The following is a 22,172-nucleotide window of genomic DNA, read 5'->3' on the forward strand; positions in this document are numbered from 1 at the left end:
TCCACTGCTCATGTTCCTTCTTTTCGCATGACCAGAGTCTCTGCCTTTTGTCTGTCTCCATATCCTACTGCCTTGGTATAAATGTCAGAGAATATAAATGGCCACCTTTAGAGTGACCTGTTTGAAATGAAGAGGAGCGGGGATTTGGGAGGAGATAGAAAGGGACACAATTTACTGATGTTCCCCATCTCACCTGTCTTGGTGAGTGATCTGATGGCCACTCAAACAATAGACAGTATTTCTTTCTCTTGTTTTCTGTATCAAAGTGTCTGTGTCTGCCTACTCGGACTGTACTGTCCTTTAAAGGCAAGTTCTGTTCCGTCCCTTCTTTCTGTCGACCTTCTATGCTTCTCTGTCGGCTCGGTTTTCCTTTGTCATCCTGCGTCTCCCTCCCTCTGGCCACCCCTCCACCCCTGCACCCCTCCACTCCTCTCTTCCTCCAACTCCTCCCTCTTCCTCCCTCCCTCCATTGCTTTCATGGTGATGCAGACATTGCTTCATTACAATGGGGACAGGCTACAAGGACAACAACACTGCTGTACATCACACACACACTCACACACACATACATACATACACACACATACATATATACACACATACACACACACACACACATACATGCACACATGCAGCACCACCCACCCACGGCACTTTGAGACTGTGTATATATAAGAGAGACAGAGAGAGGGAGAGAGAGAGAGTGTGTGTGAGAGAGAGAGGTAGAGGGAGAGGGGGAGAGTGGAACAGAGAGAGAGGCAGAAAGGCAGAGAGACAGAGACCTGTAGTATGCTCACATCGCAGTTGCCAGCCCAAGGGAGAGAGGTCTGAAACAGCTTTTCCACTTTAACAGCAGCAGTGACAACAGCTAAAGTGCAACAGAAACTAAGTATGAGACAAAGAAATGACTGTAGTTTCCCTGGTTTTGTAATGGTTGCTATGCACTCTTTGGGTGTGTGCAAAGCCAGTATGCCTGTGTTTAGTTAGTGTCCACCCTTGGCCACTCTAAGAATCAGCAGTAATGGAAGACTGGTACAGACAGAGCTCTTTTGTGCGAGTGCTTATTCTGTGGAAAGAATTTGCATGGTGAGAGTCTGAGGCTAGGGCTGAGGCTGGGGCTGGGGCTGGGCTCAGGCAGGGACTGGACCTGGGGCAGAAGTAGAGGCAGAGGTAGAGGCAGAGGTAGAGGCAGATGTAGGCTGTGGAGTATCTAGATTGAGGAGGAAACTGTTTGAGGGATATGTTTGAAGTGAAACGTCTAGGTTGCATGTTACAAAGACAGCAGTAGCCAGATGTTCTTCAGGACATGTGTCATTTCCTTTGTAAATGGATGGTTCACAATTACATTTTATACCTTGGAAATGTTCTCATTTTAAGAAATTGTCTACTCGTGTGTTCCACAGTTCAAAACATTTCCAGACACTGTACACTAAACATGCAGATGCATGTTCCTATTCTTAGAATAGAAGGAAAGTTTAAAATAACATATTGTATGTTTATTTTTCCTGACCTGTCTTGCAAAGGTGTCACAATTTTTCTCAGAGTAGAGAGAGAGGTCAGTTTGACATTGAAATTGGAGTATGTTCATGTATTCAGGGGCAGGCTTTTAAAAGTGGTGGTCCTTATTGATTGTTGGGAATGATGAGAACAATAGTGGGAAAATGTATGAAATTGACTTTGAAATCAAAAACAGCGAATACCCCTTTTTCTTGGTGGCTTTTGGGGGAAATAACATTTTCTGAAAATTGCCGACCAATACACACAAAGGAAGTGTATGTTGGTGTGTATCTACTGCAACATCTTCAATTCCGTGAATTCACTCCAAGTGGTGAAAGGACAGCTAGATAACACGTGGCCCAACTTCTCCTCAAGTCACAGTCTTTCCTTGCTTCCTCTGGGACTGAAACACACAGACACACACTTTTTTGGATCTGCCAAGTGTCCAGGCCCACTGGACATTATCTGTCTTTTAAATATCGCAGAGTGACTCACTAGTGGCCGCGTCTGAGATCAGAGAGATGTGCTGCTGACACCTGTCCTCAGAGGCCCTGAAAGCCATCACACACCTCACTGCTTCTCCCACACCTGGCTGGCTGAGGCAGCTCTCATCCAGGCATCAGCCTGCAGCCGACACCCTCCCCTCATTGTCTGGACCTGCGGTATACTTCATCATCATCTTCCTCATCTTCATCTCTTCCTGTCTGCTTTTGTCTCCACAGGAAGCAGGAACTCCTGACCATTTCCAACGTCCCCCTGGGAGACTGCCCCCCCTCGCCCCCCCGCACCGCCCCGCCATCTATGAAGGTAGGAAACTATTCACACAGGCTTGTCGGCAAATGCACGCACCCACACACACAGTCGCATGCGCGCGCACACACACACACCACTCTGTGAGCCAACTACAGATAAACCACGCTGAAAGGCCCCCAATTACAGAACTGTATGACATCCTGCCTCAAAGTCAATAAAGACCCTCATAGGGAACTGTTCAGAACAAGGACTCTATTATGTCGCTGAGAGAACTTGAAGACACTTTAAAGACACAAGTTTCACTGCAAGTCATAGTACATACAGTACATCCATATGCATGTTTCATTATGCCAACATTACATAACAGCATTAAAACCAATAAGGATGAGGATCTACTTTCAGTCTGACCTCGGGCTTCAGTGGTCATAACCCTTTGTGAGTCTTTGATGCTGGGGATTGAACTTTGCTGCTGTTTCATAGAAATTCTACTGCTACTGGGAAGTTCAATTCATCAACAAAAAGAAAAGAACACTGAAATATTTTTCTATTCAAGGACTGCTCTTTTCCCCGAACGAAGGTTCTGTTGAACAAACACCTGAAGTGTTTGCAATGTTATTATGTTGTGGTAAAAACAGAGGTGGGGGATGTGCTAAGAGATGTACAGAATGGTTGACATATGAAAACGATTCTTGGCGATGGAAGGAAGGAGGCAGTACGGCAGTCACCTTCAAGCACCCTTTTCGAGCCTCATTGAAGCTGGAACAATTTGAGGTGGGCGTAGTAGAGGACGAGTAAAGATGGAGGAAGACGAGATGAAAGCACGACAAGCAAAAAAGAAATAATTCCGGGTCAGAAAGAGAGCGGGAGAGAGACGTGGGAAGATGGAGGCAGAAAGAATCAGAGAAAGAACATTTTGCCGTGTGTGTAGGTGTACAGTAGGTGTGCCTGAGCAATACAAAGAGAGATTTAAACAGAGCAAGACAGAACGCACGGCAGGGAGGTCTGAAGGTGAGGGTTATCCCGCGTTGTTATCAATCTACAAAGCTGACACTTTCCCAGTATAAGGGTAATAAGTGGATGTCACCTGACAAAGTTGCTGAACCAGTTAACTCCCCATTAGTTTAGCTGTTGTATCATCTTCCAATTATGGAATATCTGTTGGGCAATAACATGCTGATCAAGTTTCATCAGCTAATAGACTACCGTACAGTCAACAGTCAACTCTAGAAAGGCCACAACATGCCCCAGTGTGTGCCAGCCTGGCCAGCATGCCAGCAGTGAGTCAGTAGTTTTTAGCATCACAGTGTCTCCTGTAGTCAGCCCGGGTAAACGTTACCCTCAGATTTGCTCCGCTGACCCAACCTCAGCTGGATACATATGTATCTGTCTGTATTCATTTGTTTATCCCCCAGCATCCACACATCAGCTTTTGCTCGAGATTGAGTCGACCAGCTGAGAATATTGTCTGTCTTCGGAGAACATTCAATGGCAGGTTTCTGGAAATAACTGTCAAATATTGCTAACCCCTCAGGGGTCCTTCTTTAATATTCCAAACTCCTGGTGCCAGCCCGGCCTGTCAGACTACCACCTTTCTCATAGGCACCTACGCACCAGTCACACTTAGCCTACATGCTTGTGTCAGCTGACATACCTGGGGAAACCTGGGCAGCTATTGTACACATAAAAGCATTCCACTTGGGATGCCCATTCTATTAGCACCTGAGTCAGGTGCCAAGCAGGACAATAACATGACAGGGTGTGTGTGTGTGTACTTGTTTATGTGTGTGTGTGTATACTTGTTTATGTGTGTGTGTCTCATTCTGCGGGTAACCACTCACCAAATCAGCCTGTTTCCGAATTATTTTGTTATAAGCTTTAAAGGGAGGTTTTTAACGTTTTGGAACACATTCCATCTTCTTTTTTACAAATCCTTCTCTACAGTGGCCGGGACCCTGAATCACCAAATAATATCAACAATATATAAGAATATGAATAATGTAAGGAACATTGACAATGAATCACAACATAAACCCATTTTGTAGATTCTAATAACACAGTAATAGCCTTGAGAAGAAATGTGTAGTGAGCCTAAACATTAAAACTGTCGAGGACAATCAACCAACAAAAAGCACACAAGTACCACAAAAGAAAGGGTTGCTATTGTTATAATCAGCCAGGCCCAATAGGAAACAAGGGCTCAGGGCTCAGGTCCATGCCATCCATAATGCATTATTAGACTATTTTAATTGCATTTATGAAAACAGCTATGTCAACAGACTGAGACGCTTCCCTCCCAGAAGCTAGGGAGAAAGTGATATGAGCCTGTGTGGGTGTGTTTGGGAGTGTGTATGGGTGTGGGTATAGACACACAGAAAGGACCTGTTGCACTTTAAGAAGTTGTCCAGCTAACACCCGGACTTGTCTGTCCTGTTTGAGCTCAGAATGAGAGAGAAGGAAGGAAACACCAGAATAGTTTCAAGTCTTCACATTTGAATAAGCAAGGGAGGAGAGGAGGTGAGTTGGAAAACAATTAGTTGATTGTCAGACAATAATGTTTTACTTGTGTGTGTGTGAGTGAGTGAGTGTGTGTGTGTGTGTGTATCACACTGAAGTATGAGGCTACGTGTGTGTGTTCATGCATACTGTACACTGCAGGTGCCAGATTAGTACAGTGCATGACGTTTTACAAATAGTCACTTTTATCTTCTAATCACCGAGGACAGCGAGTCTTTTAGAGACCCTCCTTCCACCCCCACACCCCGACGGGGCTTTGCTTTGACCAGAGTAGGAGGAACAAGTTCAGGCAGGAGATCAGGCAGAGCTGGCCTCTTAGTTGCCCAGTGGTTCCACATCTAGACAGCCAGGATCATACTCATACTGATAAAATTTCAGGTTCTATCCTACCTCTCTCTTTTTCCTGGTCGCAGTGCTAGACTTTATTGTGTTATTTTACTGCCTATTGTCAATAACATTGATTTAAGTACTAACTACGTTAACGATTTTGCTAAGGGCCTTTCTCTGCAGTGGTGCGCTGTAATAGACGGTTATCTGTATGTGTGGTGTATGAGATGGTTTAAGTGTAGCTGATAAGGACCGCTAGACTGTTTTGATCCTCCACGCAGGCTCTTTAAAGTGTATGTGTGTGTGGTGGTGCAGTGGCACATGCGTGTGTCAGACGGTGGATGTCATCGTTGTGGAGGAGGAAGGGGGGGGGTACAAGTCTCCTAGCGCCGCCCTCCTGTAATCTGACTTGGCCAGGGGCTGACGCGGCGTGTTGCCGTGGGAGATAAGAGAGATGTTGTTGCTGAACTGAGCTCGAGAGAGAGAGAGAGAGAGAGAGAGAGAGAGAGAGAGAGAGAGAGAGAGAGAGAGAGAGACAGGGGGCAAGAAAGAGAAGTACAAGAGAGAGAAAGGGGCAGAGAGTCGAGGTGGAGATGAAGAGAGGGAGTTTGTGAGAGGGAGCGATCGAGACGAAGGGAGAAAAAAACGAACCGCTTTGAAAGAACAGAGGGCAGAGAGGTGTGTGGCCAAGGGTGAATAGAATGAAAGGAGGAAAGAGAGAGAAAAAAGAGAAAGAAAACCGATACAGTGACAGCAGGATGCTTCATCTGGGCTCCATGACCTTGTTCCTGTAACTGAGGCCTGTGCTCCACAGGGTGTCAGTCAGATTGGTGCCTAATTGATAGAACTACACAAACCCCCTTCAGCTTCCGGGCCTTTTAATGCCCCAACAAGACCCCCCCTTGCCACCCCCTACCACCACCCCTCCCCACGTCAGTGTCCTCAGAGGGTCCCTGCCAGCTGGGAAGGCAGGCAGGCAGGCAGGCAGACGGACAGACAAGGCTCACTGACTGACTTTGAGGCAGCTAGCAAACTAGGCTGGCACACATCAGGCAGTCTGTGTGTGTGTGTGTGTGTGCGCATGTGTGTCTGTGCAGCTTTATTTACTCTGCTGGACTACTTCTGTATGTGATATTAGAACCTTCCAGGAGTAGGTTAAATATTAACACCTGTCATTACTCAAAACACACACACACACACACACACACACACACACACACACACACACACACACACACACACACACACACACACACACACACACACACACACACACACACACACACACTGCTGACTGTGGGAGCTTCCCTGTTACATTACAACTGAGTCCTGGGGACACATACTACAGCCATTTTACTGCGTTAAAATGTGTTATGCTTCCTGTTTGGGACCTTTCTGATGCTTGCTCTTATTGAGGTTGGACTGTTGGACTGATGAACAGGAGTTGCAGTGGCTGTAATCATGTGATTTTACTGGCTGTATTAATCGGTTGATCAGTTCCTGTGGCAATATGACGGCTGGTTATAACTTGACACGTCCACAATTAAGTCTGCGATAGTTTTGGCTGATAATAGACAAGATTAAATAACTGTATAGACCTGTTCTAATGATTTGTTTCCTGTTTAAGGAAAGATTGGTTTTGAAACTTTGTATCTGGAATGAATTGGTATTGAACACTTGTTGATATGCTACGGTCAACATAATAATGCAAATTAACATTATTAGTATTATTAGTAGCTTTGACCTGACTTCTCGTGTATCAAGTCAATAATGACAGAAGCTTTAATTACATTTGTACAAATCCAATGATACATACTGTACTCTAATACAGACCTTATCCTGATATATACTGTAAGTGTACTAAAAAGTAATTTTGAATGCCAGTCAACCTTGCAGTTTGATCGCAGAAAACATAAAGGACATGCACATACAGTGAAATAGCATAGCAACATGTCAGCTGAGTGTTCACAATGCAAAAGGGCTTCCTCCTTCATTTCATCAGTTTCTCTCTGTGTCAGCTCATGGCACTCCTGCATAGCCCTTAGTCATCCTGGTTAGCCTGACAAGTCAAACCCTGGACAAACAGGAAGTATGTTTTTGTGCCAGGACCCAAATACCAACACCTTCTTTTCTGTGATGTGTGTTGCTGGGTTGTGTGGCTTCAAGGAAGTGTTGGTTATCTGTATGTTTGTGTGAGTGTGTGAGTGTGTGAGTGTGTGAGTGTGTGAGTGTGTGAGTGTGTGAGTGTGTGAGTGTGTGAGTGTGTGAGTGTGTGAGTGTGTGAGTGTGTGAGGGGGGTGTCACCCTGTCTGGCCTCCACCAAGGTTATGGAGATATATGAGTTAACTGCCTGTAATCTCATACCCTAGCTAGAAACTCTGCTGGCTACACTGGATTCTCGTCCACTTTACTTTACCAAATGCCTGACTGCTAACCCAAAACCAATAGCTTAGACTTGTATACAGTATGAACGCCAAATTATTATTTTTTATTGTTTAGTAAAAGGTTTTTTATGTTGTCTCATGTCCTCTGTTTTTCTTTATTTCAGTCTGCAGAGTTCTTCGACATGTTGGAGAGGATGCAGGTAAGAAACCGTCTTTCATTTCTGTTGGTTACTCCCTTTCTTTCTCTTTTCCCTCTTTTTCTGTCTGTCACTCTCTATTCCTTCTGTCTTTCACTTCGACCTCTCTGTCTGTCACTTCCTCACTATTTCCCCCCCTTCTCTCACCTCTTCTCTCTAACTCTCTCAACCTTTCCATCACTCACTGGTTGTCTAGCAGGGCCATGTGAAAGTGCCCTCAGGTCAGAATCAGGAGGGACTCTATGTTTTGCTGTAGGCCTTTCCAAGCTGCAGAATGAGGACCGAGACTCACGCTATCAAGCTGAGACTTCATGGTAATGTCTGAGACTCTGACTGGATGATGTGCGGGCTGGGCAGAGGCTCATTCGGAAACTGTGTAGAGATGTCCTTGGTGAACCTGCTTCAGAGGAACCATTGATCTGGCCTGTCCTAACCGGTTCTGAGTACTGCCCTGTACTGTGGGGGCCGTAGGGGCCTGGGCTCTATGTGGATGGATAGGTGGGGAGGGATGAGGGGAGAGCGGGGCGGTGCTGAGGGGAGAGAAAGAGGAGAGAGGAGGTGGGTCGAGGATGACTGATTGAGGCTAACAAAAGAGATTTTTTTTAGAGAGTGATCGGACTGAACAACAGATCAATAGAACCTGATGGTAGCTGTGAGAGAGAACACTCCACACACATACACCAATACACACACACACATACACACACACACAGACACACACACACAGACAGACAGACACGTGAACGCACACACACATGGTCTAGAATGGCTGAACAGAGTTGGTCTCAGAGGAAATCGAAGAGGGGTGCATTAAGTAAGGGAGTAGTTCAAACCAGAAATACTATGAAGCCTCCTGTTGATTAACAGCTGTTTCCTCTGACACACACAAACACACACACACACACACACACACACACACACACAAACACTTAAACACACACAACTAACCAAACTAGATTGGATCACACTATAAGGAAACCAACCACATAACTGTGTTGAATTCAGGTCCGCAATGAACAACAACACCCTATTAAATGGTGAAAAGCTTAAGAGAGTGTTGTTGGTAGTAAGTGTGTGTGTTTTTCTATATACTGCATCTGTATGTGTTTATCAGGTATTCAAATCCTGTCAGACCTCCACACCTCCGGCTCACATACTTAGTAATCCCTGCTGGTTTTTACACTTGGAGGATAATTGTGCAATTCAGGATGTGTCAATGGAAATGGCAAGGTCCCTGAAAACGTAAACATCGCATTGTACTGAGCAAACAGCCTTCATGCTTTCCCATGAGATTATTTTGTAATTGGTTTTTGGCCACCAGTCTTTGAAGAGAAATCTTTCTGATAGCTGAGATAGTAGATGTGCTTTTTGACCCTTGTCCTCTTCCGTCTTCACGCTGCACTTGCGACCTAACCAGGTCCCCAAACCTGAGGAGACTAAAGGAAGCACGCAGAAACACAAGGTTGGAAATGTATACTGAACCACAGACACGCACAAACACTCACAAACACACCCACACACACGTGCAAAACACACGCTCAAACACCCATGCACACCCACACTCACAAGCAAACACATTAGCTGTACAATGTAGGCCGCCATGTTCCAGAATGCCCCATTGTGATTGTGTTCCCATGTACCTTGCTTATGGATTTTTATGTTCTGCCTTTTGTCCACTGCTGGTTGTACTGAGCTGTCATCCTCTGGTTTATGGACGAATTTACTCTTTATACAGCTACGATCAAGTCCACTTTTCCGAATTGGTCCATTTGCAGTAGTAGATTTTTTATAGTGCTAAAAGAAGACTGGCCCTGCCTGCCTCTACAATGGTTCCACTTACATAACATGACCTTTCTCCAAATGAAACATGTTGAATCTGAGGTAGAAAAAGTGTGTTCTTTTTGTCCTCAAATAAGGTCGCTGTCCTTCCTTCTGGCAGTAATAGTGGCATGTACACCCCAAGGCAGAATACCAAGTAGACCACGTAACACTGGACTCTCCTCTACTGCTATACTGTCTCCATTGAACATGGACATGCAGCATTTAGGCTATAGTAATACATTCCTTTGTAGGGTCAGAATGCTAAACAGCTTCTGGGCTAACAACAGTGAATACATTAGCTGTTGTTTCATCTCTGACATCATCAAAGGATGACAGTCTCACTCACATGGTTCAGATGAACCTACGTCTCCTTGCGTGGCTTCGTTGGCAGGTGTGACTGTGTTTTGCCCCTTCTTCTTGTGTTTATCGATGCTTGCAGCTGTTCTGTTCTGTGACTTCCCTATTTCTCCTCCACTCTGCGCTGTTGAGTCATTGTTCATGCAGCGCGTTGTTGATATGTCAGAGATCACAAAAAGCTGTGTGTGTTTGCTTTTCTCTCACTCTTTAACAGGATGATTACATCCCATACCCAAGAATAGAAGACGTGAGTCAGCAACTCTGTACTACACACACACACACACACACACACACACACACACACACACACACACACACACACACACCTGCACACACAGGAACACACACATGTACACACACACATACACACATGTACACACACGTACACACACACACACATACACATACACCCATGTACACACACACACGTACACTGACACAAACAAACGCACACACAGTATTGATCTCTCTCTACAATGCACACCAACAAACACTTCAATGGTACAATTACTGTTTTTTCCTGCTGTTGATGGATTGCGTATTTGACTACTACTAAGTATTCTCTTGTATGACTACACTAAATCACTCCCCACTCCCCAGGTCCTTGAGAAGGGGGGTCCGTACCCTCAGGTGATCCTTCCCCAGTTCGGGGGCTACTGGATCGAGGATGCGGAGGCCGCGGCGGGCACCCCCACCTCGTCAGAGAGCAGCTTCTGTGAGGACGACGATGGGGGGGGCATGAGTCCTGGGGGGGGCTTTGGCTTCCGCCTGGAGTGTAACAGCACAGCCAGGGCTTTCCGCAAACATTTCCTAGGCAGGGTGAGTAAGGACACTGGGGTGGGGGATGGGGGGGGGGGGGGGGGGGGTGTCTGTCTGTGTATGTGTGTGTTGGTGTTCCAAAGTGGTCCACCCTATATTTTTTCATTACTCAGTTAATGTCTCCATTTACTGTTTTCACCTCAAGGACAGTATATTTTATGTTCTCTCTAATATTATAAATAAAAAAATACATTATAAAGAAGTGAGCTAATACAGTGTACGCATGCATTTCGGACTCATTGTTTATACTTCATAACGAAATGAAAATCGTCAAGTCGCTTTTCCCCACTGTAGCATAAACGCCTTCTTGTCTCCCACTCTCTCCTTCACAGGAGCATATGAACTACTACTGTACAGGCAGCAGCCTGGGGAATCTGATAATGTCCTTGAAGCATGAGGAGGCTGAAGGACAGGAGTTCCTACGCATCATTCTCAGGTACAGCCAGGATGGGGGGTCAGAGGTCAGGCATTTGTGCTGAGACGTGATTGGTTATGTAGAGAGGGGGAAATGAGGCAAACTTGGGGTCACAGCTTCACTTCAGGACATACAGTGATTAGTCAGTACAGACTCATACCCTCCCCAAACACACACACACACACACACCCACACAACACAAGCTCACACCCTCCCAAACATCTCTTTCTCCTATCAGACTGAAGAGATGATTCGAGGTGTGAGTCTGAATGGTGCTGAGGTCTGTGTGTTCCCCCTCAGGTCCCGGACCAAAACCCACCACGACCGGATCTCTTTGGCTGGGCTCAGCCAGCTTCCTAGCGTCCCCCAGATTGCCAAGGTCAGTCTCACTCACCACGGCTCGCAGTCCTCCAGCTGCGTCAGTCGCCTGGATTCACATCTCTCCATCCCTCTGTCCCTTTCAGCTGCTGTGTGATGACGTCACAGGACTGAAGTTTAATCCCGCCCTCTACCCCCGGGTAAGACCTTTCCTCTACCAAAGGCACAGTGACCATATTGGGTAGGGCAGCATGTTAGGGTGGCTGTACTGGTCATTACCTGTGTACATGTTAGGTTGGCAGCCCAGGTTAGTGACTTGAGGCTGTAAAGTTTGACGAGCACCTATACGCAGAGACAGACCCAACTCAGGACCTCTCCATCTGTGTTTGTGTGCGTGGCGTGTGAGTGTGAGCGTGTAGAGCAAGTGTGTTAGCCCTGGCTGTGCTGCTTGTCGTGCAGCTACTTTTGTGAGTAAGCCTGAGGGGCAGTAAAAGCCATCTGTTACCAGGGTGATCTTGAGGCGGCGACAATCTGCTCTCTGTCTCGCTCAGCCGACTGACTCCAAACACTGCAGCTAAACGGTCCCACAATGGTTCCCAGCCTAACCCTAACCTCCCTCAGGGCAACCTGTATATCTTTCTGTGCACTGGAATATTGGACTTTAGATTAGACTGGAACTCTAATCTTGTAACACGCACTGTTAAAAATGATAAAAGAAAGGTCTGAAGGGTAAACTCTGACCCCTCCCACTGGCTGTGCTGATGCAGGGTTCCCAGCTTGTAGTGGCCTACGACGAACACGAGGTGAACAATACCTTCAAGTTTGGCGTCATCTACCAGAAGTTCGGACAGGTGAGCTGTTTACACTTTTTTTTTTGGGGGGGGGGGGGGTGATCTGATCTTTTCCGTCAACTCGACATGATGTATGTGATGCGACTCCTCCCTCCTTTCCCCTCTCTCCCTCTCTCCCTCCCGGCTGTCATCCCTCTCCTCCAGACGTCGGAGGAGGAGTTGTTTGGGAACAGCGAGGAGACTCCAGCCTTCAGAGAGTTCCTCAGTGTTCTTGGAGACAACATCGAGCTGCACGATTTCAAAGGGTGAGACACAAGGAAGGACAACAGACCAGACAGACCAAAGTGACCAGACTAACCATATGGACCAACCAGACAGACCAGATCAACCGACAGACTGACAGGCCGACACAACGCCAGACAGACAAACGTAGGCTCCTCCCACAGGTGTGTAACACGGTCCTCCCCCCCCCCCCCCCCCTCCCAGGTTCCGAGGTGGTCTGGACGTGTCTCACGGCCAGACGGGTTCCGAGTCCGTCTACACGGTGTTCCGTCAGAGAGAGATCATGTTCCACGTCTCAACCAAGCTACCCTTCACCGAAGGGGACATACAGCAGGTACAAAATGTTATGGAACACATCAGGGCCTTCTAGGAAAGGTCTTCTGGGTCATAATAGTTCTGGTAAAGGCCTTCAGTAAATCATAAAGGAGTAATACTGAGACTGACTGTCCTTCCCCGGCTCTGTTGTAAAGCCCCCTCTCCAGCATTGCACATGCAATATCTATGCTATAATTCACCATGGGCCAAGTATTTGGTCATGGACTAAGTGTGTACTCTATAATTAGACTACCCAGTTGTCCAAGGCATATTCAAGGAAGGTCAAATAACTAACCGTGTTGGCCGGGTTACATTCTTCTTCTGCAGCTCCAAAGGAAGAGGCACATAGGAAATGACATTGTGGCGGCCGTCTTCCAGGAAGAGGCCACGCCCTTTGTGCCGGACATGATTGCCTCCAACTTCCTGCATGCATATGTGCTGGTTCAGGCTGAAAACCCCTGCACAGAACATACAACCTACAAGGTAGGCAGACATCCCATAGAACACAACATCTACGAGGTAGGGAGAGAACCCATAGAACACGCCACCTGTGTGGTAGTGTGTGAACCCACATAGAACCCACATAGAACCCACCTCCCACATCGTAGGGAAGAAAACATATCGAACAGACAACCTTCAAGGTAGGAGGAGAACCCATGTCACACACACCGCAAGTAAGAAATTGAAGCCATAAAACACGTACTACACTTGTACATGACTACTGATGCTGCTGTGGATGTAAATTGGCCTGTCAGCTACTGTTATACAAAAGCTGAGTAACAGGACTGCTGTGTCGGCAGGTGTCTGTTACAGCGAGGGAGGACGTTCCTACTTTTGGCCCACCTCTCCCCAACCCAGCAGTTTTCAAGAAGGTGAGAGAGAGAGAAATATATGGGGGAGAGAGAGAGGGGGGGGGAGAAATAAAGAGATTTCTGTGTTTTTTTCACTGTGAAAGTTTGATGACAAAACTGACTTCAGTATGGGGTTGATGAATGTCCCCTTTTTCCTCACCTCCCCCCCCCACCCCCAGGGCCCTGAGTTCCGTGACTTCCTGCTGACAAAGCTGATCAATGCTGAGAACGCCTGCTACAAGTCTGACAAGTTCGCTAAGCTGGAGGTCAGAGCCACAAACAGACAGGCAGACAGGCAGACAGACAGACAGTCGGACACAGACAAACACTATAACTGTAAACGTTACTCAGATTATAAATGATGGTTCCAATGGTGGTGGTGTGCTGTGTGTGTGTGTATGCAGGGGCGAACACGGGCTGCATTGCTGGATAATCTGCATGATGAGTTGCACAGACAAACCCAGGCTACTTTGGGGCTGGGCCAGGCGGGGGAGGAGGACAGGCTGGAGAACGGAGGACACGGGGGACTGCTGGAGTCCTTCAAGGTGAAGCTCAACCTCTGTCTCATACTCTGGATCTACCCTCACCTAACCCCTCTACCCTCTCATAACCCCTCTACCCTCTCATAACCCCTCTACCCTCACCTAACCCCTCTACCCTCTCATAACCCCTCTACCCTCACCTAACCCCTCTACCCTCTCATAACCCCTCTACCCTCACCTAACCCCTCTACCCTCTCATAACCCCTCTACCCTCACCTAACCCCTCTACCCTCTCATAACCCCTCTACCCTCACCTAACCCCTCTACCCTCTCATAACCCCTCTACCCTCTCATAACCCCTCTACCCTCACCTAACCCCTCTACCCTCTCATAACCCCTCTACCCTCACCTAACCCCTCTACCCTCTCATAACCCCTCTACCCTCACCTAACCCCTCTACCCTCTCATAACCCCTCTACCCTCACCTAACCCCTCTACCCTCTCATAACCCCTCTACCCTCACCTAACCCCTCTACCCTCACCTAACCCCTCTACCCTCTCATAACCCCTCTACCCTCTCATAACCCCTCTACCCTCACCTAACCCCTCTACCCTCACCTAACCCCTCTACCCTCACCTAACCCCTCTACCCTCTCATAACCCCTCTACCCTCACCTAACCCCTCTACCCTCACCTAACCCCTCTACCCTCACCTAACCCCTCTACCCTCACCTAACCCCTCTACCCTCTCATAACCCCTCTACCCTCACCTAACCCCTCTACCCTCACCCTAACCCCTCTACCCTCACCCTAACCCCTCTACCCTCACCTAACCCCTCTACCCTCTCATAACCCCTCTACCCTCACCTAACCCCTCTACCCTCACCCAAATCCCTTGATACCCACCTAACCCCCACCAGACCCCCAATGTCGTTCTCTACAGGTGTCCATTTTACATCCAACCCTCTATCTTACCCTCTTTCTCTTTCTCCCTCCCACTTTCCCTCTCTCTCTCTCTTTCTCTCTCTCTCTACACAACCCACCTCCCTCTTATCCACAGTTGTTGTATTCCTGGGGAGTGACTGAGGGATGTTAATGGTCTCTGTCTGACCATATGGTATTTACTGTCTCATTGTTCACAGGCAATGTTGCTGCACAGCACTCATTTAGCCACTGGAGGCGCTGTTCTCATGGCCACCACTGCAATCACGATTTATTATTTTTCTCAGTCACTGTAGAATGTAGATACAACACAAAGCATATTCTGTACACATTAAAACAATAATGCACTTTCAACACTGGTGTTTTGTTTCATGAGTGAATGTGGAAAATCTCAGTTTGTCTGTCCGGTGTTGACAAAAACCACGATCTGTATCTAGTATAAGTAAATAGAATAAACACGTATGTCATGAAATGGTGTAGTATATACAGTAATTAGCAACACAGGTGACTTTGAATATGAATCCCGGCCGGTTGTCATGCTGAATACTACACTGAACCCTTGCCTTACTTCGGTAGGACAATAGCTCTCTCTGCTGGCAGTCAAGTGACAAAACATTTTTGTAACAAAAACACCATGAAGATGACTCTATCACTGCACAACCAGGGGGGCAAAAACCTCTCCTCTAATGGACAACTTTAATAACTTTAATAATATGCACTGTCAACAAGTGTACACCAACAAACTCTGCTGTCTATACTCTCTCATCTCTGCCCTGCATTCCCCCCTTGTAGAGGGCCATGCGTGTGAGGAGCCACTCCATGGAGACTATGGTGGGCTCCCATCGTCACCGTAGCCCAGGAGGGGGAGTCCCAGCCAGCCTCAGTGGAGGGGGGCTCCCACAAAGCTCCAGCGAGTGCACCAAGAGCACCTTCACGGTCAGTCAGGTGGGAGGGCTGGTGTGTGTGGTTGTGTGTATGAGTGGGTGGTATTCTCTGTGCATGTGTGATTGGGTTTGTGAATCAGTTTGTTTGAGCGTGCGTCCCTGCGGTGTATCTTGGTCTGTGTGGAGCGTGTGTGTATGTGTGTGTGTGTGTGTGACTGCAGAGCAGTGAGAAGGTCTTACTAATGTCATGAGTGGTGGTTCTGTCAGGATGGTTTAATAGCAGTGTGGCAGCATTACTGCATGTTTTTCCTCTCTGATGCTTTTCAAACTGGTATGTTGTCTCCACTCAGCCTCCAGGGCTGTCTGCCAAGTCTCCCATGAAGAGTCCGGTCAAGCGTCGCTCTGGCCTCTTCCCCCGTCTCCACTCCAGCACTGAGACCCCCACAGAGAGACACCCACGCAGGTGCGCACCTCAGACACACTCGCAAGAACGCCAACACCAAGGAAAATGGCGCATACACAGTCAACCTCTTACATCTGTCACTTGTCAAACTGCATGTCATGTTTTTTTTTACGGTGTGCACGTTTGTTGGGTTTGTTTCTCATACATCTCGTGTATTGTCCATCCCCAGGCCAGTCTTGGTCCTGCATCCAATTTCCTACTAATTTGCGCCATGTTTTTATAGCGATGCAAAGACACCCGAAATCTGCCCGCTGTCGCAGGAAATGCGATCGGAGACATCTTCGAACCCGAGCTCACCAGAGATCTGTCCCAACAAGGAGAGGTGAGACACCTCTCAAAAAAGAACATTTGAAATCAACCATGCAGCAAAACTTGCTCTATTTGCATACCTAATTTACCCAACGAAGCCTAGAGACTTAGGTACTGGTGCATCCATATGGAAGCTGATCCAGCCCATTCACAGTCCATCCTCTCATCCCTTCCCTGTCCTTCTTCCCCTTTGTTTCTTCTGTGGCCAGGCCGTTTGTCAAGCTGAAGGAGTTTAGCAGCAGCAGCAGCAGACCCAACATCTCCCGCTCCTCCTCCTCCACCAGCAGCTTCAGCAGCACCACGGGAGAGACAGAGGCCCTGGAGGATCTTGAAACATCGGTGAGGAGAGGGACAGATTAAAGAGAGAGTTGAGGAGATTGGAGGAGAGGAGTTGAGGAGATGGGAGGAGATGAGAGGAGTTTGCAGCCTATTCTGATCTACTTGCAATATTAGTAGCTGTAAAAATAGTACAATTGTGTGTGTTCATTTACAGTAAATGAGTGTGTGTGTGTCAAACAAACATAATGTCAGCTGGTCACTAAAAACATTCATGCTTTAGTAACAGAATAATTCCTAACCATCCGCCGACCTTTCTCTCTCCCCTCCACCCATCACTCCTCCTCTATCATGTCTCCCTCCTCCTCTTCCTCCTCCAGGCCAGCCACCTTGCCAATGCCTCCTCATCCATCTTCAGCCCATCTCTCAGTGTTGAGAGCCAAAGCTCTGGAACCCCAGTGATCATGTGCCGCAGTCCTACTGGTAACACACACACACACAAATCTACACACACACACACACACACACACATCCACACAAGCACACACACAACACATTCATGAAACACATCTCTATTAACAGTTGAATGTCCATCCAGATGTGAAGACTAAAACATCGCCCAGGTCAAATTTGAAGTTCCGCTTCGACAAGCTGAGCCACTCCACTACAGTAAGGATGTATAACTCTATAGGAGAACTTGTCTGTTGTGAGATATTTTGTGTGCAAAAAATAACCCTAACTGTCTGTCTGGCTGTGTGTTACAGTCAGAGTAGCCGGACAAGTGCCTGGTGACAAAAGAAATACTGGGAAATGGTGGCTGATGGAGAAACAAAACACCAATAACTGCAACAACAAAATAACAACAACAGAAACAGCATACCACAATGGAATCACTAAACCAAGCAGGCTACCATTTCACTCCTCAACACAAGCACACCTCACAGAGGTGGTTGGTGGAAGCGTTCTCTTGTTGTGAGGTACACAGTTGGATTATATGAAGAGTGACCTGCAGCCATTAGCTCAGCAAGATAATACAGTCTAATGATACACAGACAGGGGTCACATCCTTCTAGGTCCACCCACCTACAGGTCAGGTCTACAGTCTTCATAGCAAAGAGGCTGATGGGTGTGTTTAGCTGTTGTTTTTGTCGTTCCTTGTTTTCAGGCTGGTCCTTCTCTCTCTCCCTTTGGGTATTTACGTCTGCAAAAATGCTACTGAACATAGATTGGATCATCTTAGCTATCAGTATTTCTGTGGTCAACATTGTCTGATGGTGAGAACTAGAACTATGGTCAAAAATACCTTTGCTGGAAAACACTCTGTCATACTGTATGCTTTGTTTAGCCAAATTTGCGCTTTACAATCTATGAAATCCCCTTATTAACTTGTGTTCTCACTATGTGAGAGGCTGAACAGATAGGTTACCTCACTATGGTTGTTGCAATTCCCTAAACATTTCACTGCAAGTATACTACCCACATTGTCATAACAAAATATCTATATTTGTGGTACAGTAGTTTGCAACAACTTTTCACATCTGATTCAACCGCATTCGTAATGCTACATTTGAAAACTCTTTACTTCCGAATGTCATTTCAAATGAACTTGCCTTGTTCTGAATCTTTGATTTAATGCTTTGTGATTTGAGATTTATTTTCAAGTCTTAAGTGGTAGCAAATAACAAAAACAGTGGCTATTACGGAGGCAGAAACCATAGCTTGTAGCATTGTATTCCCAAAATAATACTTAATTATTTATTGTGACCATACTGGGAAACAAATGAATCATGTTTGAATGTATTTACCAAGAAATGTTTGGAGATACATAAATATCTGTCCATGTGACCAAAAAAGTCAACTATATTTGTAGAACTTTGGGAGAATTTCAATGTACTAAAAGATACAGAGATCCATTCCGACTAATGGAATAGGTTAGTTCTTAAGAATTCAGTTAAGTATGTGAAACATGAAACTAAAACCCAGGAAGTTTGTCAGAAAAGGAAGTTGGATATGGCTCTTTGTTTTAGTGGGCATTTACCAGGAGCCTTCCCCTGCAGCCTTCACACTGTTAATACACCCTTAATTTATTGATAATTGTTTGCATTGATGTCAAATGTACAAAGCTGTAACTGCATAGTAAATTAAAGAGGTTAATAGGAAAAAGGAAATGTTATTAAGAAGTCTATATACGTCTATATGTATATTTCGTTATGTAATGTGCCATTAAGAATTTATTATGAAATAAAATTGTGTATTTTGTGTCAATTAGACTTGTGTGGTTTATCACGGTTCTTTATTGTACTTGTTATACATCATATTATAATCTTAGCAAAGGTTAAAACAACATAAAGCATTGGCAATGAAATAGGTGTAACAATGGACACACAGTGAGCACAAACTTGTGAACACAGTGGGCAGCCTGGTTAAACATGCTTCGGATTGTCCATTACGTAAATGTCCTTTTGGTGTGCTGGAGGTTCCTTCAGATCATAAAAGATAAATATCGTGACTGCTGAAACAAGAATCTGTCTTCTCGTCCCATCCATCCAGATACTCCTCTCAGTCGCCATAGACCAAGTACACTGCATCCAAAAGAGCTACCAGTGAACTATGCTCCAATCACAAACCCTCTGTCAGCTTGCCGCCTCACAGGTCTACAATAGGCTTATCCATCCTGTTTTGTTGCCTAGTGTCCCTTTCCATTTATTTTCTTCTATTCATCAATCCCTCCTTTCGTTGTCCCACCACCTGTCCAAAGCGTCCTCATTCCCCTGGGTCACGTGATGCGTAGGGAAGAGTACACGGTGCGCTCTGAGGGATCTCTGAGGGAGCCGGGGGGGTTCTGTCTCAGACTGTCAGGAGACAGAACTGCATAGACCAGCTGACAGAAAACACAAGGTCAACGGTAGCCTGTGGAAGCACTTTAAAGGTCAAGGAAAAGAACCCTCGCAAACTATTAGTCAAATGCGACTCACCTCTATATTTAGTTTGGGCTTTGGCTTGGTTCTGGGCTTTGGTTTCGTTTTGGCTGTTGGACAAAGAGGAAAAAACACAACTCATGATATTTTAAGAAAAAACTACGTAAAGTCATTCATTGTTTGTATGTATCCGCAAAGGTTTGTAACATACTTATGCGGATTGAGTTGATGAATATTTCATGGAACACGCTGTAATCTGTACACCAAGATCACTCCTGCAAGAAAGAACGTGTGGAGTGGGGAACTCTTACGTGGGATTGGCTGGCGTGGAAGAAGCCGGGGAGGACTTGGGAGTTGGAGGGGGGAGAGGCAGGGGGGCTGAGGATGTGATTGTAGCTTGACCTTTGACATTATGTATGTCAGTCCCAGGATGGTACACAGCAGGATGCTCACACACACCAGGATCCGGTATAATTCACTCCTCTGGGAGAGACCTGGGATGGCTGCAGAGGGGAAGAGAGAAATCGAGAGACAGGAAGCAAGAGAGTTAGAGAGAAAAAACCTGAGACAGAGAGACAGTTCAGGCAGGTCATTCTGTCATTTTTCAGATGGCACCGATGACATTTAATTCACATTCACAGGTGAATATACTTCCACACACAGACACACACGGATCAAAAGACATTGTTCAGATGAATCTGCTGGGGTGACAATGCACACCCCCTACCTTCTGTGACATTGACATACGTATGGTGACCAACACTGGAGCCTCTCTTGTCCCAGTTAATGTGACAGCCATACAATCCAGCATCTGATTGGTTGATGTTGAGTATGGTTATGAGCAGGCGAGTTTGATTGGCTGACAGTGTCTCATTATAGAACAGATGTCTCTCAGTAGGCTTCAGCATGAGGAAACCTCCTTCTGTACTCCGTCTCCAGCCACCTGACCAGCAACTGTGCCCACAGTGCTGTACTACACAGGAAAGAGAAAGACTGTCCCCCTGTCGGGCGTACACTGAATCACGCCTTGCCAGCACAGAGTCATGGCACTTTTCTTCTGCCAAACCTAAAGAGGGGCAAAACAAGACTTAATCTCAGATAATGAACATTAGAATTACAGGTCTTCACTGTCATGTTTTGATTTAGGGGGATTAGATCAGTTATTGGTACAATAACTACAGTTATTAGTAACCCAGTGTAGGGAAACTAGAAGTAACAACTATTGCAATTCTCATAACTGTGTATCCAAAATAAAATAAAATAAAAGTAATCACAGGGTAGGATGTTTGTGCTGATATTGAGAAGAGCATGTTCTGAACAGGTTATGTTATTATTTTAGCACTAGATTTCATTGTTACTTTTGTTTTTATTCTTCTTAGTAGACATAATGCCTTGTTGTTAACCTTACTATGAGTATCAAAAGTCCTTTGACACGAACACCTTACTTGTTATTTTATGTTCTGTTTATCTTCTGCTTCTGATGTCTGAAGTTACTTCTCCTAACCAGGCTGTTTTGCTTATTATTTTCTTGAATTTTGTGCATCATTATTCCTCAAAACAATAGACATAAAAGCAGATTACTTACCTTGGATGAGGCATGGGCAGGCAAGGATGAAGAATAAGTATATGGACATGGCTGTCCTCAAACCTTGAATGCTAATTCAAGTTTCTAGAATGCTCTGTACTTTTCTGAGTAATGTTCTCTCAATTCCATAAAACACGCAGCCAAAGCCCTGTCAAAACTAAAACCACAATCATGGGCTGGGAAAACTGCGGTTGTGCGGTTGATTATATAAACAACAACTATGTTTGCTTTCCCTTTCTTACTCGTGCACGGAAATAAAGTGACTTTTCTTATAATTGACTCTCATTGGGAGTGTTCTTTCCACAAAGGAACTGAGACTGGTGGGAAGGAAGGAAATACTACACACACATACACTCTCAAATTCACACACTCAAATCCACAACCACGCACACACAAACACACAAGCTAAAACAGGTGTAAATAGAGTGTATAAGTACCAGTAGTATATTTTGTTCATACCATAATGACTAGAAGACTATGGTATAGTAATAACCTACTATTAAAGGATAACTTCTACAAATGTACACATATCAGAGCAATATAACCATCCAGTTTTAAAACAAATGCATTAAAAGTAGTTAGAAATAGAAGAATCTTCGGTGAAATATGGGATAGAAAGTTAGTGTGATGTGTTGTTACATAGGCCGTACTGGTTACACCAGGCTGGGCTAC

The 22,172-nt window shown here is 45.8% G+C and overlaps 2 protein-coding genes across 9 annotated transcripts in view; one reads left to right on the plus strand and one right to left on the minus strand.

Annotated features, from left to right (window-relative positions):
* rap1gap2a (RAP1 GTPase activating protein 2a) overlaps positions 1–19,252 on the plus strand; it is a 48,282-nt gene extending 29,030 nt beyond the window's left edge. For 4 of the 8 annotated variants that reach the window (XM_067245826.1, XM_067245825.1, XM_067245830.1 and 1 more), the window contains 21 exons: positions 2,220–2,304; positions 7,640–7,675; positions 10,065–10,097; positions 10,451–10,669; positions 11,002–11,105; positions 11,385–11,463; positions 11,549–11,602; positions 12,170–12,253; positions 12,398–12,498; positions 12,680–12,809; positions 13,118–13,273; positions 13,591–13,662; positions 13,821–13,907; positions 14,046–14,186; positions 15,858–16,001; positions 16,300–16,412; positions 16,636–16,734; positions 16,931–17,060; positions 17,378–17,480; positions 17,596–17,666; positions 17,762–19,252. In XM_067245826.1, coding sequence (XP_067101927.1) covers positions 2,220–2,304; positions 7,640–7,675; positions 10,065–10,097; positions 10,451–10,669; positions 11,002–11,105; positions 11,385–11,463; positions 11,549–11,602; positions 12,170–12,253; positions 12,398–12,498; positions 12,680–12,809; positions 13,118–13,273; positions 13,591–13,662; positions 13,821–13,907; positions 14,046–14,186; positions 15,858–16,001; positions 16,300–16,412; positions 16,636–16,734; positions 16,931–17,060; positions 17,378–17,480; positions 17,596–17,666; positions 17,762–17,770 — 2,050 coding nt within the window. In that variant the 3' untranslated portion in view covers positions 17,771–19,252. The other 4 variants (XR_010877758.1, XM_067245827.1, XM_067245828.1 and 1 more) reach the window with 4 other exon arrangements.
* A 36-nt stretch (positions 19,253–19,288) lies between these two features.
* On the minus strand, positions 19,289–21,629 carry si:dkey-52l18.4 (uncharacterized protein LOC560708 homolog). Its single transcript, XM_067246674.1, has 5 exons — positions 21,501–21,629; positions 20,643–20,981; positions 20,227–20,418; positions 19,973–20,025; positions 19,289–19,878 (listed from the first exon to the last, which is right to left on the minus strand). The coding sequence occupies exons 1-5, from the start codon at positions 21,547–21,549 to the stop codon at positions 19,774–19,776; spliced, it is 738 nt and encodes a 245-aa protein (XP_067102775.1). The 5' UTR covers positions 21,550–21,629; the 3' UTR covers positions 19,289–19,773.
* Positions 21,630–22,172: the final 543 nt, after the last annotated feature.

This window comes from Osmerus mordax, chromosome 11 (assembly GCF_038355195.1).
Source record: "Osmerus mordax isolate fOsmMor3 chromosome 11, fOsmMor3.pri, whole genome shotgun sequence".
In the NCBI taxonomy this organism is placed as follows: domain Eukaryota; kingdom Metazoa; phylum Chordata; class Actinopteri; order Osmeriformes; family Osmeridae; genus Osmerus; species Osmerus mordax.